Source organism: Leucoraja erinacea, chromosome 18, assembly GCF_028641065.1.
Source record: "Leucoraja erinacea ecotype New England chromosome 18, Leri_hhj_1, whole genome shotgun sequence".
Taxonomy (NCBI): Eukaryota; Metazoa; Chordata; class Chondrichthyes; order Rajiformes; family Rajidae; genus Leucoraja; species Leucoraja erinaceus.
Window position 1 is genome coordinate 10405126 of NC_073394.1, and position 17038 is coordinate 10422163.

General features: G+C 45.1%; 1 protein-coding gene across 6 annotated transcripts in view; it reads left to right on the forward strand.

Annotated features, from left to right (window-relative positions):
• LOC129705630 (homeodomain-interacting protein kinase 3-like) overlaps nt 1-17038 on the forward strand; it is a 151202-nt gene that overhangs the window by 103432 nt on the left and 30732 nt on the right. For all 6 annotated transcript variants that reach the window (XM_055649275.1, XM_055649278.1, XM_055649277.1 and 3 more), the window contains one exon: nt 880-1003. In XM_055649275.1, the coding sequence (XP_055505250.1) occupies nt 880-1003 (124 nt within the window). The remainder of the gene's footprint in view (nt 1-879; nt 1004-17038) is intronic.

Genomic DNA, 17038 nt, shown 5'->3' on the forward strand with positions numbered 1-17038 from the left:
ACATGAGATTTTATTTAAAAATGGAGGTACATTAGACTTCAAAAGTAGATAATGCTGCTACCTGGCCCTGCTCTTATGCGTCATTGCGTCAACATCTGTTCAGTTTGATTCTTTTGCCAAGACTTTGAGCTTTGTCCTGTTTGGGCAGGAGCTGGGATGCGAGCTTTGTGGCACACAGAGGTCCCTGGGAGGGTGATAGAATGGATGGCCTTGAGGTGGAGGTACTTGGTTGCATGAAGGTGAGGACTCAGATCACACAGAGGGTTGTGAATAAGTCATTTGATGTGTTTGCCTTCATCAGGATAGGGGAGGCAAAAACTAGAGGGCAGAAGCCATTATCTCCAGCCCCTGGTTGACTTCACTAATCATGTCTGAGCCTCTGTTTTTTTTCCACTCTCTCCTCAACCTGACTCCATCCACTAATCCACCCCACCTTACCAGTATCCACCTGTCACATGCCAGTTCTTCAGTTACCCATTAAATCTTTCCCACCTCACCTTTAAACCTGTGTCCTCTGGTTCTCGATTTCCCCACTCTGGGCAAGAGACTGTGCCTTTATCCGATTTATTCCTCTCATGATTTTGTAAACCTCTTCAAAATCACCCCTCATCCTCCTGTGTTCCAAGGAATAAAGCCCTCGCCATCCCAACCTCTCCCTATTAGCTCAGTCCCTCAAGTCCTAACATCCTGGTAAATCTTCTCTGAACCCTTTCAAGCTTGACAGCATCTTTTCTATAACTTGGTGACTGAAACATTGTCATTCTTCCAGTCCTTTACAATTTATATAGCATATGTTCCAAATTGTGACAATGTGATATTTCTGTACAGTTTTGGATTAGCCCCCTTAATGAAACTTTGTATTTGCTTGCTTTTTTCCAGAGCGCCAGAGATTATTTTGGGTTTGCCATTTTGTGAAGCCATAGATATGTGGTCATTGGGGTGTGTGATTGCTGAGCTATTTCTTGGATGGCCTTTATACCCAGGAGCACTGGAATATGACCAGGTAAGGAGATCTTCTAATAATTTACACATGGCTGCATACTATAGGCAACCTTCAACTTGCCAAAACTAGCTGAATAGTTCTGATAAGAGATACAGCGCGGAAACAGGTCCTTCGGCCCAACAAGTCCGCCCTGACCAGCCATCCTCGTACACTAACATGATCCTACACACTAGGGACAATTTACAATTCACAGAAGCTAAATTAGCCAACAAACCTATACATCTGTGGAGTACGGGAAGAAACCAGAGCACCCGGAGCAAACCCACGCAGTCACAGGGAGAACGTACAAGCTCCGTACAGATTTCAATCATTACTGTAGTCAGGATCGCACTGGTTTCTGACACTATAAGGCAGCAACCCTACCGCTGTGTCACCGTGCAAACTAACCACGTTGGTTAATTGAATTTGATGGTCTTCATAACTAAAAATGTAGGCAATAACATTTATGTTCCAGAGTTTGCCATTGAAGGAGGGGATAGTTGTTCTATTTCTACTCTTTTAAACGTCACCTTCTTTTTTGAAGAACAGAGAATAGTATTTTGATCTTGGGTCAAATGAGCTGGAAACCTCGGTAAACAGAATATTAGTTATCCGAGAGAATGAGGCTGCTTTAATGAATTCAAACTCAAAGCAGTAGATTTTTTAATCTGTAATATTAGGATGGGAAAAAGCAGACTCAAAGAAATAAAAATACTTTCATCTTTACGCCCTTCATAATGTCCCAAAATTCCAACCTGTGAAGTAATTACTGAAATGCTTTTTGTAGACTCAAGGAACTGCAGATGCGGGTTTGCAAAGAAAAGCAGAAAGTGCTGGAATGACTCATCGGGTCAGGCAGGATCGGTGACATTTCGGGTCTGGACTCTTCTTCGGACTGATTGTAATGGGGGGAGGAAAGCCGGAAAATAAATGGGGGGGCGGGACAAAGCCTGGTGGGAGTGATAGGTGGATAGGTAGACAGTCAGAACCTTTTTTTCCCAGGATGGAAATGCCAATGACTGGATGGCATCGCTTTAAGCTGATAGGGGCAAAGTTTAAAGGAGAAAGGCTTGGATAGAGTGGATGTGGAGAGGATGTTTCCACTGGTGGGAGAGTCTAGGACTAGAGGTCATAGCCGCAGAATTAAAGGACGTTCTTTTAGGAAGGAGATGAAGAGGAATTTCTTTAGTCAGAGGGTGGTGAAGCGGTGGAATTCTTTGCCTCAGAAGGCTCTGGAGGCCAAGTCAGTGAACATATTTCAGGCAGAGATAGATTCTTGATTTGTACGGGTGTCAGAGGTTATGGGGAGAAGGCAGGAGAAAGGGGTTAGGGGGGAGAGATAGATCAACCATGATTGAATGGCGGAGTAATGGGCCGATTGGCCCAATTCTACTTCTATCACTCATAAGCTTATATGCAGGCCAAGATTGAGATGGGTGCCTGGAACGTGCTGCCAGGGGTGATAGTAGAGGCAGATACGGTAGTGTTGTTTAAGAGACGTTTACACAGGCACCTGGATATGCAGGGAATGGATGGATGTGGATCATGTGCAGGCAGAGGGATTAGTTTAACTTGCCATCAAGGGCCGAAGGGCCTGTTCCTGTGCTGTACGCCTATACGGTTCTATGTTAGATGTATTATCCTTCCACAAGGAGAGCAGATTAACACCTTTCGTAACTATCCTCATTCATTACTTGCATTTGGGTACTTGTGACAAATACACAATTCATTTTAAGTGAAAAGCAAAAATTGCTGGAAATACTCGATTCCTGTTTTGTTTCAGAATTTCAGAATCTGCAGGTTTTTTGTTGTTTTTTTATTCTGCGGGAATCCTGAAAAAAGCAGATGAGAAATGCCACGTGACTTTATAATAACATTCTCTTACTATCCACAATCTGTGGCTTTCAGAAAACTCAGCATTTTAATTTATAAAAAAAGTTAAAATGTTCTTTTGAAACAATTTCAGGATCACTGTATTTTGTAGCATATAAAGTTCTGTAAACCAAAGTACCACAAATGAATGATTAAATACAGAACCTGCCTTTCTGTAACAGATTACAGGAACTGAGCACATCTCAAAGCACTTTTGAAGTTTAATCACATTGTAGTTTTATTTAGTTTAGTTTAGAGATACAGCGCAGAAACAGGCTCTTCAGCCCACGCTGACCAGCGATCACCCCCGTACACAAACACTATCCTACACACTAGGGACAATTTACAATTTTACCAAGCCAATTACTGTGCAAACCTGTGCATCTTTGGAGTGTGGGAGGAAACCGGAGCCTCCGGAGAAAACCCACGCAGGTCATGGGGAGAATGTAGAAACTCCACACAGACAGCACCCGTAGTCATGATCGAACTCAGGTCTTTGAAGCTGTAATCAATCAATCAATCAATCAGTTTTATTCGTCACATTGCGCATAAAGTGCAAGTGAAATGAATTAGTATGGGAGGAAACCGGAGCACCCGGAGAAAACCCACGCGGTCACGGGGAGAACGTACAAACTCCGTGCAGACAGCACCCGTAGTCAGGATTGAACCCGGGTCTCCGGCGCTGTAAGGCTGCAACTCTACCGCTGCGCCACCATGCCGCCCTAAAGCGGTTATAATCGGAATGCAGAAACCACATTGACATGTTATTGGTGGATGACCAGCAAACATCCTCAAAGTATTGCTGATGTAAAAAAAATCCATTGGCAATCATTTGAAATATAGCTGGAGTACTCTCTTCCTGTGAGTCCGATTGATTCCTGTTATAGCAGATTTGTCAAATGTGGAGAGTAAAATCAAAGAAAATTTAAAGGTATAAAATGTTACATACAGAGGAAAAGCAGGAGCTGGTTGCAATCAAAATGGCGCCCGTTGTGCGGAGAGAATGAGGTTTGGCTTCTCAATGAATATTTTGGGCGTGTGTTTTCACAAATGAGGGGGCAATCCTGTAGATATAATTAGGGAGGATGACCGTGAAACATTGCAAGGGATAAAAGCAGTGAAAGTTGGCAACTCCATAAGTAAATAACTAGCCGGGCCCAAATGACACAGGCTATTAAAAGAAGAGAGGGAGAAAAATAATACTTCCTTTCTTTCCTTGACATAATGATTAGATTTAGATTTGAATGCAGGTATCGCTTTAGTTTAGTTTATTAGTATCATGAGTACCAATGTACAGTGAAAAGATTTTGTTTGCGTGGCAAAGAAAAATCTATGCATTAACACAATCAAGTGTCCACAGTGTACAGATAAAGGATAAAGGGGACAACATCTAGGGCAAGATAAATGATGGATGGAGTTTGCAGCTGCAAGAACTTTGATGGCGAAGAAGAAAGCTTTAGAGTGAAAAAGAATATAAATGGAATTCAGTCAAAAGACTGTAAGATTAATATCTTTGGCGGGGTGCCAGATGGCGGGGACTATATAACAAACAGAGAATATTAAATGGTTTTGAGGAACAAACTATCTTGCGAGTACAGCCACGATTCCTTAAAGGTAGCAGGACAGGTCAGTAAAAAAGTTTAAAGGACATATGGTGTACCTAAAAGGGCAAATGCTGAGTTTCTCCAGCATTTTTGTGCACCTTCGATTTTCCAGCATCTGCAGTTCCTTCTTAAACCCTGTTGCAATGTGAGTGGTCTCTGTCACCGCTGGGTCTCTTGCATTGTTCCACAGGCGATCTCAAAATATGCCTTGCACACCATTTGGCATTATAATGTAAGGCCTGTATGAGTGACCATCACAAGTATGGAGCACGTCAAATGTACCCGGATTCTACTTAAAAATGGTGAGTTATACAGGAGGATATCTGGGCCATGATAAAAATACAAGCAGTTGTCCTTACTGGATTAACTGCTTTTAAATCCAACTTGTCTCTGTAATTGGAAAACTTCTAGCCACTGCAGTAGTGGCAACAGCTTCAGGAAATAGTTTACAACCCTTGAACTGAATACCTGCTTGACTTAAACTGGTAGCATTGGTGTTGTAAATATTTTTTGTCTTTGCCATAAATCCTTTTCATTTGCAGCCAACTGATTTGTCCTGCTTGGCTGGAAAATGAGTTAAAAAATGTATATATATTTCTGGCAGTGCCTGGCTAAGTGGTTCAGCTCTTAATTCCCACTTCTGGCCCATGATGGTCATTAAAGCATTTTAACAGTTTGACCCAGGTTGAAGACATACACAAACACACACACACATATATGTATATACACATATACACACACAAACATGCAAACACACACATAGACATATAAACCATCATCATCGGCGGTCACTTGAAACGAGTATGACTGTCCTCTCCTCTCCATAGGGTCGTCTACTTGTGGGTCTGCAGATGTTTGTAGAGGCCGATCCCACAAACCTTGGTGCAACGTGGGCAGTGGAGACTGGCGGTAGTTGGTAGTCGTCGAGCCCCCTTCTCTCTCTCCTTATGGTGCTGTCGCTTTGTCTCTGCGACACGGCGTAGTTCCATTTCATGACGTGCAGCTCCTTCCTGCACAGATTTCCTCCAGGAGTGCCTGTCCAGTGCTTTTAAATCCAACTCGGCTCTGCAATATATAAACACATACACTTACACACACACACACACACACAAACATACACACACACACACACACACACATACACACACACACACACACACACACACACACACACACACACACACACACACATATACACACACACACACACATTGACACACACACACACCATTACCCCCTTGTTTTTATTCTGTGCTTAGTTCAGTAAACGCCTTAAATGGATGAGGACACTTATGCTTTCTCAATGCTGACCATCGCTGCCTCTGACATGCGAATCTAAGCCAAGCAGCTTGGCCCCTTACTGCAAGATCCTCACAATTCTGTGTAAAGGTTCCAAATCGCACCGAGTGCCAGAATTCAAAAAAGCCATCCCTAAATAGCAGGGCGATTGCTGTGGGAGTTCTACCTGCTTTCGGGCAGCATGCGCGTGCTTCTAATCCAGCAACTGCTTTGTTTGGCTAAGGGAAGCTGCCTGGTGTGACGGGTAAAATCGACTGGGACTGAAACTGCTTTGTTTCACCGTTGATCTTGTGGAGGGGATTGGTCTGCGACCCTCAACTGGGTTTATGACGTGGCCTCATTTGCCCTTCACTACCAAGTGGCTGGTCACAAGACCTGTGATATCTGGGCATGATATGCATGCTCCAGTCATCCAGCAACCTCGTGTTCTCCTGTGCCAAAATAGGCTCTCATTACTTCACACCAGCAGAAGGTATTTTTAAGCAAGCCTACGTTCTCATCTGATGCTCTCCACTTTCATGTGGATGGAGCAAAAGAAACTCTTAGCGAGGGGGGAGGCTACGTTAGGTAACGTCCTGCCTGTGTAGGAAATTTCCATGGAGCTTCCTCAGTGCTTTGTTTAGCTCAGTCTAAGACAAAGCGTGGAAACAAGCCCTTTGGCCCACCAACTCCACACCAACCATTGAACCACCTGTTCACACTAGTTCAATGTTATCCCACTTTATTAGAAAATTATACAGGTCAATTAACCTACAAACCTGCACAACTTTAGGATGCGGGAGGAAAGCTGGGCATACGTGCAAACTCCGTACAGACAGCACCCGAGGTCAGGATCGAACCCGGGTCTCTGGCGCTCAATATATTGTGTTGTCACTGTATTTTGATGCTGCAATTTGTATTGCACAGGTCGCTCATGGAAATATCTAAATTTGTGATCTTTTTCATATAATTTGTTTGTAAAATTGAATATGGTGTGGTATTTGATCCATACCACCTGTCAGGAGATCAGAGTATATGGGAGGTCTTCAAAAGCAACGGCAAAGTATAATAGACTTAGAGGGCCAGATCAAAGACAAACCCACAACATCGGAACAAGGGAGCACGTGGATGACGAGAATGTACATCTTCTTTTAATTAACTTATTCAAATAGGGTTTTAAATCAGATAGAAGAGAAAAAGGTAGGTCACAAATCTCGTCTCTGCAGGCTGTTTAAATTAGTTATCCAATTAGTTCCACTACGCAGATTAGTGTTGAGGGTACACAAAAATGCTGGAGAAACCAAGGGTTTCGGCCCAAAACGTTGCCTATTTCCTTCGTTCCATAGATGCTGCTGCACCCGCTGAGTTTCTCCAGCATTTTTGTGTACCTTCGATTTTACAGCATCTGCAGTTCCTTCTTAAACACGTAGTGTTAAGGGTATTTAATTGTTATATGCACCAACTGCAGAACAATGAAGTCCTTACTTGCAGCAACTTTTAACGGGTCCGTAAACACAATGCACATAGGTAAAATATAATATCAAAATATTATTTAAAAAAATTAAAGTAATTATTAAACTTAAGCCCCTGTCCCACTTACGTGTACTTGGCACGCTAATTACACGACCCCCTGGTCGGGTTGAGACGGTTAGGTTCCGCAAAGGTCGCGCGCGACTTCACTCGTCCGCACAGCCGCCTGGAGCGCGTGACGTCATTTGAAGATGGACGCAAAATGCTGGAGTAACTCAGCGGGACCGGCAGCATCTCTGGAGAGAAGCAATGGGTGATCTTTCGGGTCGAGACAACTTCTTCAGTCTGAAAGAAGGGTCTTGACCCGAAACATCACCCAGAGATGCTGCCGGTCCTGCTGAGTTACTCCAGCATTTTGTGTCTATCTTCAATTTTCTTGGCCCCGCTCTGGGAGTAGAAGTGGGGGTGGATCCGGATCCGTAATGGCTGTGAGCCCCAGGCCGAGCTCGACGATCGTTTGCCTGCTTCTGCTGCTGTTGGAGGTGAGACGTTGCGTCGCGCCAGGGTCTTGGGCCTGTCCCACTTTGGCCGTCAGTTAAGCGACAGGCCGGTTGCGCGCGGAGATTTCGTTCACTACAAAATTTCAGAACGCCGCACGATATCGCGCACAACTCCATACCCCTCCGCGTTTCTCAGTGGGACCGGCCCCGCGCGGCCACACGATGCCCGTGCGCCTCAACGCGATGACATGGTCGTGTTATTTGCGTGCCAAGGACACGTAAGTGGGACAGGGCCTTTAATACTAGGTCGTCATAATAGTGCAATACTGAAGTCCATAGTACAACCAAAGACACAGTCCATGGAAGGTTGGTAGGGATATGGAACAAGTTGCCTGAGTCTGAAGAAGGGTCTCGACCCGAAACGTCTCCCATTCCTTCCCTCCAGAGATGCTGCCTCACCCACTGAGTTACTCCAACATTTTGTGTCTACCTTCGATTTAAACCAGCATCTGCAGTTCTTTCTTATACAAGCTGCCAGAGGATGAAGGTGGGGCACGTATTATATAGCAGGTTTGTAGGTTAATTGGCTCTGTAAATTTCCCCCAGCATGCATTATGGATGAGAAAGTGGGCTAACATGAAACTATTCGGGCAGGTACATGGATAGGAAAGGTTTAGAGCGGGGGTGTCAAATTCATTTTAGGTCACAGGCAAATTGCGACTTCATGCACGCCGGATCGTGCGAACGCAGTCCAAACCGGCACCGCAGACAGCTGCAGCCCGCTCAGGCATCGAGGGAATCGCACAAGTTTGACACCCCAGGTTTAGAGTGATATGGGCCAATCATGGGCAAATGGGACTAGCTTAGATGTGGCATCTTGGTCGGCACGGACGGATTGGGCCGTCGGGCCTGGTTCAAGATTCAAGATTCGAGATAGATTTAATTGTCACATGTGCCAGATGGCACAGTGAAATGAAATTCCCATACAGCCATACAATAAAAATAAAGAACACAACACACTATAGAATTTGACATAAAACATCCCCTCACAGCAGAATCAAAGTTTCCCACTGTGTGGGAAGGCACCAAAGTCAGTCTCTTCCTCCACTGTTCCCCGTGGTCAGGGCCTCCCCAAGCCCTCCGCAGTTGCAGCTACGGGCGGCCCGATGTCCAGGACCGCTCGCCGGGGTGATAAAAGTCCGACGTCGGGGCTGCGGGACGTCCTCAGCGGCGTGGACACCAGAGTCGGCCCCCTCCTACCGGAGTCGGCGGCTTCCAAAGTCCGTAGGCCACGCCGGGTGGAGACTGCTGCTGGAGACCCTCTGCAAGGCGCCCCAGGACTCCACGACGTTGTTTAGCGCAGCCCGCGTTGGAAGATCTCCGCAACGCTCCAGAGCTCCAAACGGCGACCCAGGTAGGCATTGCCCGCTCCGCGGTGACTCCAGCGCTGCGCCGCCGCTGTAGCAGCCCTGGTCCGGTTCCCGGTCCCCGGCAGGAAAGGCCGCTCCGATCCAGCTGGTAGGCCGCGAGGTGGGGGGCGAGAACGTGACTCGGAGAAATAGTCGTGTCCCCGCCAGGAAGAGACTGGGAAACAGTTTCCCCCTTACCCTGCCCCCCTCCCCACATAGAAAAGTTAAAGTTCCCCCCCAAAACAGGCTTTGGACTAACTGAAAATAAAAAAAAAGATAGAAATGACGGACAGGCTGTAGGCAGAGGCTGCTGCCAGTGCAGCGCCCCTTGAGTTCCGTGTTGACTCTATGATTCTAAGATTATGGTTGTTGAGATTAATGTTGTATAATGTTGAAGAAGCCTGATGGTTGCTGGAAAGAAGCTGCTCTTGAACCTGATACTCAACATGTAACACAGCTCAGCAATTTTTCCATTTTCCACTTTCCTTTTGAATCTGTTTCCATCAACCATTCGGGAAATGTGCTTGATTTGAATGGCATCTCGGAATTTTAAGCAACCATCAATTTTTCTTTGAACCTATGAAACAAAACAAAACGGAGATTAACAACTTGGAAACAGGCTCTTCTGCGCATCTAGTCCATGCAAAACTTGGCGTTCTGGCCTAGTCCCATTCGCCTGCATTTGGCCCATAGCCCTCTTAAACCCTCCCTACTCATACATCTGTCCAAATGTCTTTTGAAAATAGACGTCTAATCATCATCAAACCCTTTATTTATGATGCTGTCTGCCATCTAATTAATCAAAAGTCTTTAACCATTGATTCCTGTCCCTTTTGGATATTTTATTTCATCCATATAAAATGTTACACATGACCAGAACAGCTGGATCCCATCAGACTTGCAGATGCTTGAAATCTGTAATAAAACAAAATGATCGAAACTCTCAGGAGGCTAGGTAGCATCTGTGAACCATGTTTTGCCCCCAATGCACCCAAAGCTTTGGATACACCGGTGACCAACTGTAGTCGATGTGGGAGGAGTGCAAAGTGAAGAATGGAGGAGAAAGGACTGGCTTCATTCAGTAATGCAGCAAATTCCTTCTCATGCAAGGAACAACATTGGAAGCCAGCATCTTGATACTTTGGCACGCAGCAGTTGTAAGTAGAGGAACAGTTCAAAAATCACCACACCCTGGAATTAGTATGGGAGGTCGAAAAAGGGAATATTGGACCTGGGATACTGGGGGAGAAAATTCTCTGGGCAGTTCGTTCGGTAGAACCTTGATATATCATCTCAACTAAAAGCTCGAAGTGGAATTCAAGCAGGGAAGTTAGGTTAGAGTTCGAGGAAGAAAGTTGGAAGCCTATGGTGCAGCTGGTGGACCAGCTGTTTCACTGCGCCGGAAGACCGTGTTTGATGCTAACCTCAGGTGCTGTCTGTGTGGAGTTTGCATGTTCTCCCTGTGACCCCGTGCTTTTCCTCCGGGCACTCCAGTTTCCTCTCCCCATCCCAACGACATGCGGTTAGTTTGCCTCTGTAAATGACGAAGTGTGATAGCATTGAACAGCGTAAGCAGGTGATCGATGGTCAGCATGAGCCCGGTGGGCCAAAGGGCCTGTTTCCATGTTGTATCTTTAAACTAAAATAAATATGTGAGAATTTGGCAAAACCGTGAAAATTGAAAACAGAAAATCAATCCATTTGAGTTTCATGAGTGCGGAATCTGTTGCCCATTTTCATTTTCTGGAGCACCATAAAATAGTTTCACTGCTCCTCGAAGTAATCTTGTTCAAAATCACCTCAGCCAGGCAGAAGTTACGGCCTTATTAGTTGAAAGTGCTTTCAAGTAGAAAGAACAATTCAACTTGGATCAGATTCCAAAACCTGAAAACCTTTTTGTATTATTTTAATGGAAGCTTTTCTTTGTAAACATTTGTATCTCATGGTGACTAAAGAGAGAGCTGAGCCATGAAGTGAAAAACTTGGAAGTGAAAGGCATTTGAAAATTGATAATGCAGGCTTGAAGCAGATAGATGTGGGTTTTATTTCACGATTAATTGAGTTTAGGTGACGTAAGTCAGTGATGAGATCAGTCCTGGCTCTATTCTGGTTTCTAGAACCACTATTCTTTGACTTTTAAGCCTTGAAATGTCATTCTTCTCATCTAACATAATTACTTTTGTTGATGTAATGTGGGGCCGTACACTGACGCAGCTAGTAGTGCTGCTGCTATATATCCAACCACCCGAGATCCTGACCTTGGACCTGTGCGGAATTTTGCCCTGCGTAGGAAGGAACTGCAGATGATGGTTTAAACCAAAGATAGACACAAAACGGTGGAGTAACTCATGAGTCTGAAGAAATTTCTCGACCCAAAACATCACCCATTCCTTCTCTCCAGAGATGCTGCCTGTCTCGCTGAGTTACTCCAGCATTTTGTGTCTATCTTTGGAGTTTCACTCTTGTTACCTTTGTGGGTTTCCCACAGGGCTCTTTAGAGATGCAGCACGGAAACAGGCCCTTCGGCCCATCGAGTCTGTGCCGACCAGTGACTAACACTATCCTACACACACTAGGGACAATTAAAAATGTTACCAAAGTCAATTAACTTACACACCTGTATGGAGGGTGGGAGGAAACCGGAGCACCCGGAGAAAACCCACACGGTCACAGGGAGAACATACAATCTTCGTACAGACAACAACCGTAGTCAGGATTGAACCCGGGTCTCTGGTGATGTGAGGCAACAGCTCTACCACTATGCCGTTGTGTCCACCATTATTGGTTGAAGGAAACCAAGAGAGGGGAGATGAGACAGCTTGGCTAGCATAGATCCAATAGGTCGAATAGCTTCATTCTTTGTTGTCACAAGTCGCCCTACAGTTCTCTGGTTTTCGTCCACATCCTAAAGACAAAATGGGTTGGTGAGTTAATTAATTGGTCACTGTAAATTTTCCTGTGTCAGGGAATACTAGAATTTGAACTAGTGTAGAGAGATGATTGTTGGTTGGCGTGTATTTGGTGGGCCGAAGGGCCCTGTATCTCTTTAAATGCTAATAGTCCCCTGATCCACTGAAACAAGCAAATGCGACGTTACGTAACGACTGACAGTGGGTGCACTGGGCTGGGGGGGCCATATAGAATTATGTGCTCAATCCACTGGAGTAGAACCATGTGACTCAGAGGCAAGAGGTATTGACGGAGCCAAGCTGACATTTTAACATGCCTGATTGAAGAAGGCTTTTCCAAGAGTAATGTTTGCATGTGAGCTGCGTTCAGCCCAGTGTGGAATTAATGTACAACTCAATGGCCAGACTTCTTAGCTCTTGAGAGGACAAAAAGACTTTGGAAAGGTCCAGCGCACTTATTGTGTAGGAAACAATATATTACTGAGTGGATTGTTTCTTAAAAATGCCATAAATACATAATAGCTTGGAAGCTGCCGAGCATGCACTCATTCTGATAAACATGTTGAAAGGCTTCCAAATACTTTGTAGCCATGTGGTGGCTGAGCCCATCGATGGGTGACTGAGAAACAACAGAGATCAGGTTGGCTTGCAGGCCCTTCCTTGCCCTTTACTCCAGCCTTGCATCTGGGGGCTTTACGGTGGCGCAGTGGTAGAGTTGCTGCCTTACAGCGCCAGAGACACGGGTTCAATCCTGACTACGTGTGCTTGTCTGTACGGAGTTCGTACGTTCTCCCCGTGACATGCGTAGGTTTTTCCCGGGTGCTCCGGTTTCCTCCCACACTTCAAAGACCTACAAGTCACCGTTTATGGCTGATTTTCCATGGACCTCATCTCCTCCCCGGTTCCATTTTTCCATGTATGAAATGCAGACAAAGGGACCAGCGATATTCCCAAGTGATAGAATGGAAACGCAGAGAATCCATGGTCAACCTGTCAAGACGTGAGGTGTTTTGGTCTCCCCTGTTATAAATAGGATAATGGGGATATTGAAGAAAGTACATTATACCTGATTGATGCCGCAGTTGAGAACGTACTCCTCAAAAGATTGATAAAAAATCCATAGCACTTATTTTCTAGAAAAGACCACAAACTGTGAAGGATTAAATGCATAAAAAACACTGCAGGTGCTGTAAATTTGAAATAAAAAATGCAAAGATGCTCAGCAGGTTAGGCAGCATCTGTGAAGAGAGAAACTGAATTAGTGTTTCGTCAGTGGTGTGATTTTATTGAAGTCTACAAGGTTATGAAGTAGTTTGAAGTTTTAATCGCACTGTGGCACCTTGGAATTGGGATTTTTACGTAAAGAAAAAGTCAGAATTGATAATACTGTGAAAAACCACCTCTTCACTCCTGTTTCTCGAGAGAAGAAATCTATTGTCCTTCATAAATTCATAAGTTGTAGGAGCAGAATTTAGCCATTTGGCCCATCAAGTCTACTCCATCATGCAATCATGGATGATGATGTATCTTTCCCTCTCAACCCCAGTCCTCCTGCGTTCTCCCCAAAACCCCTGACAACCATACTAATCAAGAATCTATCAATCTCCGCCTTAAAAATCACCATTGACTTGGCCTCCACAGCCGCCTGTGGCAATGAATTCCACAGATTTACCACCATCTGACTAAAGGAATTCCTCCTCATCTTTCCAAAGGTACGTCCTTTTATTCTGAGGCTATAGCCTCTGGTCCGAGTGTCCCCCACTCATGGGAACATCCTCTCCACATCCACTCTCTCCAGGCCTCTCACTAGTCTTTAACCAGTGTGGTCTGCACCTGACCCCAGACACACCGATGTGGCTCATGTTTTATTACCTTTCAAGTTGAAGAAAAATAGATATTGCTAGTACGTGCTGACCTTGCCGGTAAGATCAACAGTACTTGATTGAATTTTTTAAAGAATCTAAACAAAAATGTATTGGAAATAAACCCAATTAATAGGGTAGAAGCCACGTACCACGGGGAATAGTGGAGGGGAATTGTATGAATTTAGTTTTGGGTGCAGCTCGGTAAGCATGCAGGAGAGATATTTTAGATAGACACAAAATGCAGGAGTAACTCAGCGGGACAGGCAGCATCTCTGGAGAGAAGGAATGGGCGACGTTTCCCTCTGACCTGACTCTCAGTCTGAAGAAGGGTGTTGACCTGAAACATCACGCATTCCTTCTCTCCAGAGATGCTGCCTGTCCCGCTGAGTTACTCCAGCATTTTGTGTATCTTCGGTGCATCTGCGGTTCCTTCCTACACAGTCGAGATACGTTGATGAGTTAAATGAGGACAAATGGGTGGAAAAGTGGAAAGCATGACCTTCAACAGGGCTGAATGGCCTGTTTCCTTTTTTGATTTCCATGTAATATTTTGTAAGAAGAAACCCGGGTATATCCAGGCACTATTTATGATGCAAAACACTTCAGCACTGACCCACAGATTTCTAAGTTTATAATTTCTATGTATAAACATGACCACCCTGCATGTAACTGGAGCGTCAAGTGAGATGATGCAATTTACTGGACAGAGCAATTGAATACCAACTAGGTTAACTCATGGAATTTAAATTAACCCAGTTGAATGTCACTGATATGAATCTATTTGCTTGATTTGATGGTCAGAGTTGGTACTCTTACCTCATTTCCCAACACTCTGGTTTGGAATACCATCTATACTGAGGGCACCTTGTTCTGGCCTGTTCACAACAGATTTCAAAACACACAAAGCTCCTTGACGGTGTGTAGAATTCATGAAGTGCCCCCAGGACAAATTAATTCAGCATAATCAATGCCTCAAGCTCTTATATTTTTAACCTTAAAATGTTTTGTTTTTCCTTATTTGTTAATGCAATGAGTAAAATCTTGTGCTCTCCTTGCTCTTTGCAAGGACATGCCGTACTAGTTTCAATGTCGTCCTGCTGATTCTCTCTGTTTGTATCACCACCCCCCCACAGCCAACAATGGACCATTGTGGGCTCCACCCTTTCCTGATCATCGTTGCTTTTGGCATATCTTTCATTCATTTGTTTTATGTGCCTTCTATATCTCTCGTTTCCCTTTCCGCTGACTCGCAGCCTGAAGAAGGGTCTCGTCCCGATACGTCACCTATTCCTTTTCTCCAGAGATGCTGCCCGATCCGCTGAGGTACTCCAGCTTTTTGTGCCTTACTTCGCCAACAAAGATACGTTGGCTATTTTAACCATCGGGCGGTCATGATGGCGCAGCGGTAGAATTGCTGCTTTACAGCGAATGCAGCGGCGGAGACCCGGGTTCAATCCCGACTACGGGTGTTGTCTGTACGAAGTTTGTACGTTCTCCCCGTGACCTGCGTGGGTTTTCGCCGAGATCTTCGGTTTCCTCCCACACTCCAAAGACCTACAGGTTTGTAGGTTAATAGTAAGATTAAACGAGTACTTACCAGTACGAAGTTTGATCTGTATTTTATGAGGAGTTACGATGAGGGATTACGTGAAGAACCCACCCAGCGCGCAGGCGCGGCATACTTCCAAGCAGCGGTGTGGAATCACAGATAGACACTAGTTGAAGTAAAGATAGTGAAGACCAACGAGACATTAGTCCGAATTTGATCTATATAATGAGGGTGGGAGCGGAGGGCACGTAATCCCTCATCGTAACTCCTCATAAAATACAGATCAAACTTCGTACTGGTAAGTACTCGTTTAATCTTACTATTTTACTTCGGAGTCACGTGAGTGACTACGTGAAGACTTCAAAGGTCTGTGATTTCAAACCGTGTAACAGTTATATCACTCACTGCCGAAAGATCATCGAGGGAGGAAGTGGTAGCTAGAGACCAACAAGTTTGTTTAGTTATAAAAGAAATATTTATTAACTATAACAAAAACAAAATAGCTCCCATGGGCTTTAAATCATAACTTTGCGGTTTTTAAAACGGTATCCGCAAAGACGTCCTGTTCCATCAGCGGTTTGTTGTAAAATCGTTGGAATGTCGATTCCCTTGACCATCCCGCTGCTCTGAGGATGTGGTCGAGGGGAACCTGCATCCTATCCGCCGCTGAGGTGGACGCTGCCCTGGTTGAATGGGATTTAAAAACATTTGTGTTAATCCCTGCCATGCTGAGGACCTGTTTCAACCATCTGGATAATGTTTGGCTGGTTACCCGTCCAAAAGGCTTTCTGTGGCTAACCCATAAGGCTTTCTCTCTCCCTCTTAGCGTTTGGGTTGTGTCTAGGTAATGATGAAGGTGGGTCACCACACACAGCCTAGGTTCTGGAGGGTAAGCCCGGAAGATCAACGGGGAGTTTGATGTACCTGGTCTACTTTGTTTTACCAACCCCGGCATGGTGAAAGTAATGGTATCTGGGGTGGTCACCATGTAGTTCAGATTAAGCTGATGGAGCGAATGGACCCTTTGAGCTGAGACAAGCGCCATGAGCATGAGGGTTTTGTAAGTGGCCTGTTCCAGGCTCAGGGATCCCACCGGAGGCCAACCTCGAAGGTGTGTAAGAACTACACTCACATCCCACATGTGAGTGTATCTAGGTGTAGGGGGTTTGGTATTAAAGATCCCCTTAAGGAGTCTGATGACTAGAGGGTGGGATCCCACACTATGCTGTTCTATCGGCATGAGGTATGCGGACAGTGCGCTCCGAGCCGTATTGATGGCACTGTAGCTCATCTTGAGGTCATGGTGCAGGTGGGCCAGGAACTCCAGCACATCCGAGATCGAAGTCGTCGTGTAGGATGTCCCTGCGTCCAGACAGTACTGTTCCCATTTCCTGATGAAGGTCAGGTACTGTTTCTTGGTGGAACTCGCAGGGATGCCGACATGGTGGTGATTGTTCTGTCTGATAACCCCAATCCCCGGTAAGGCCTGTTCAAAATCTGGAAACCAGGAGTTTCAATTTTTGGTGGCATGGATGGCTAATGCCAGTTACCGGGTGAGTCAATAATTGGGGGTGGTGTTGAAGGACCATTGGTGTCTCTA